At 52.0% G+C, this 2,796-nt stretch overlaps 1 protein-coding gene across 1 annotated transcript in view; it reads right to left on the reverse strand.

Moving 5' to 3' along the window:
* The window catches only part of NRF1 (nuclear respiratory factor 1), a 30,785-nt gene that overhangs the window by 22,451 nt on the left and 5,538 nt on the right, over nucleotides 1–2,796 (reverse strand). Inside the window, exon 4 of the mRNA XM_027669821.1 lies at nucleotides 498–642. Coding sequence (XP_027525622.1) covers nucleotides 498–642 — 145 coding nt within the window. The remainder of the gene's footprint in view (nucleotides 1–497; nucleotides 643–2,796) is intronic.

Consider the following 2,796-nt stretch of genomic DNA (forward strand, 5'->3'; position numbering starts at 1 on the left):
GAATTTGTTGCTGGAAAGGGTGGTGAGGCCTTGGCAGGGGCTGCCCAGGGAGGTTTGCAGTGCCCATCCCTGGAGGTGTCCCAGGAAGGCCTGGCCGTGGCACTCAGTGCTCTGGGCTGGGGGACAAGGTGGGGATGGGGCCCAGGGTGGATCCATGGGTTGGGAGGGCTTTTCCAACCTCAGGGATTCTGGGATTGTGTGATCACTACCTGCTCCCTCTCCTGTTTACTCCAGGATGTTCAGCTGGTGAGATGTGCCAGGCCACCACTCACACAGAGAAGGGAGGACCTCAGTGTGTCCTCACGTCACAGAACCACTGAGGTTGGAAAAGGCCTCTGAGATCACCGAGCCCAACCACAACCTGACCCTGCCAGGTCCACCACTGCCCATAAAACCTAAACTCCCATTCCCAGGGTTTTAAACACGACTCCCAGGCTTGCAAGGCTGCCCTGAGCAGAACAAAACCCGCAGAGAAGGCGAGGAAGTCATCCCCTAACTTCCCTGGAGACACCTACCACGTTCTCCAAGGGCGCGGCCCCGAACACTTTGAAGACAGGGTTGGGTTTGGAGGGTGAGATGCAGAGCACGATGGCCTGCTGCCCCACCCGGGTGGTGTACTCATCCAGCGTGGCTCGGAGCTTCCTGCAACACAGGGAGGGACAAACCAGGGGATGGGTGTCAGCTGAAAGCCCTGGAGAAACACGACCCCCCCTCACTGTGAACCCCTTTTCTTCACGCTGCTCGTTCACCAGGCAGGTGAGAGACAGGGCAGGTTGGCCCCATCCACACCCAGGTTATCCCTGCTGTGCTCCCTGCCCTCCCCCAGCAGCTCAAATGTCAATTATTCCCCCTCCTCTCCTTTTCCCAGCGAGGTAAAAAGAGAAAAAATCAGCAGGGCAGCAAAGCTGGGGCAGCAGGAGGCTGAACTGCTCTGCCTCAGCAACACAGAACTTGGAGTTTGTCGAGTCACTCGAAGGATTCAACAAAAGAAAGCTGCAAACACAGGTTATTCTACATCCAGATCATAACAGTGCAGTTCTCTAGTGCCAAAGTCCTGCCCAAACCACAACTGTGAGAATTCCAGCTACAGGACAGGCAAGAAGCAGAAATATTGCAACAGCTCAGCCCAGGAAACCCAGGTGTGCACCCAGCTCAGCAAGTCCCTTTGGAACGATCCCTCCATGGGATGAAAATGTTCCATCAGGGCCTTTCTGCCTCTTACTCACTTTTGGGCAGTGCAAGAGAACATGGCAGAAATGTTGGCAGGAAAGCCTAAGGCAAGAGGGAAGTAGCATTTCCCTCAGAAAACCTGAGCTCTCCACGAAGTGACAGCTCAGTCCCCGCCCTGGTCACCCCAGAACCTGCCAAAAAGCACCACCACCAGCACCAGGAGCTGCTCAGAGATCCCAGAATGAGGAGTTTTAACTTCCCACTCGATTCCCAGTGGGGTGAAAATCAAGCAGGAACACGTTAAGCTGATCCCAGTGCAAAAAAAAATGATGCCTTTTGTCAGTATCTTACATGTGGTAAAATGAAGCAGTTTTGTGAAGGGAGGAGAAATAATTCCTTCTTTTAAAATATAATGTTCATGTTTCAAGGGAGAAAAGAATTTGCTCTCCAGAAAGGTGGCTGAGTCAGCAGAGCTGGGGGAAGGAGGGAAAAACCCAGGGTGGAGCTCTAAAAGGAAGGGATTTCACTCCCAAGGAAATAATATTTAACACTAACCCTGCCCGATTAAAACCGAAACAGCACAAAAAGCAAAAACTGCTTTGTTGCAAAACCCAGAAAACGGTACCAGCCAATATTCAGGAATGTTTCCAGAGGGTGGAAGTGCAGGTGGTGTTTCCAGGCTGGAAAGCCTGTGGAATCCTGTCGGTGCTCCTCGGAGGCCCCCAGGTGGGCAAACAGCCTCAGAGCACCCGGGATGCAACACCTGAAGGGCTCTGCTGGCTCAAAAAGAGCCCAAAAAAAAAAGTGTTTCAGCTCTGTCAGCCATCCCCCTTTGATTATTCTCCCCCAAAACTGTGCTCTACAGGCCGGGGGAGCCTTCAGCGTGGAGTTTGTCCACTGGCAAAGGAAATTTGGATAAACACACACTGAATTTATTCCCAGAATTGTTTCATCATGCAAAAAAAGAAAGACTTCTTCGAGGTAGGTAAGTCCTTCATGCCCCTGCAGAGCTGGGATGTGGATGGAGCTCCAGGCTCTCAGGCCAGAGAATGTCAGAGTCCTGTTAAAAACTGATTTCTTTGCTCTGTGAGCAGGGACAGGCCCCAGGGAAGGGCTGGGGCTGGGCCAGGGCAGGGTCAGGGTGGATCTCAGGACAAGGTTGGATGAATGACCCTTGTGGGTCCCTTCCAGCTCAGGGTATTCCAGGATTCCAAAGCCACTACAAACATCTTTCAGGGCCACGTTACTGTGACACATTTAGCTCATGATCAGGGTTCAAACACAGCAGTGGATCCACCAGAGGGGTCACATCAGTGACCATAAAATCACCTCAAGGAGGAGCAGGGCTGGAATGCAACCCATTCCTGCAAACTGAGACACAGCTCTGGGGTTCCAGAGTGAAAATATAAAATATATAAAAATAAAAATATGTTAGGGTTCCAACTAAAAAATATCTCCAGTCCCTGTAACTTCTGGACAGCACAGAGATGGATCAGGGATGCAGCCTGAGGTGTCTGAGGGAAGGTGGAAATCTTTACCTGGCAAAGGTGTCTGAGGGCAGAGGGAATCCTTACCTTGGCAAAGGTGTCTGAGGGAAGGGGGGATCCTTACCTGGGCAAAGGTGTC

This window comes from Corapipo altera, unplaced genomic scaffold (assembly GCF_003945725.1).
Source record: "Corapipo altera isolate COAL_440 unplaced genomic scaffold, ASM394572v1 129, whole genome shotgun sequence".
In the NCBI taxonomy this organism is placed as follows: Eukaryota; Metazoa; Chordata; class Aves; order Passeriformes; family Pipridae; genus Corapipo; species Corapipo altera.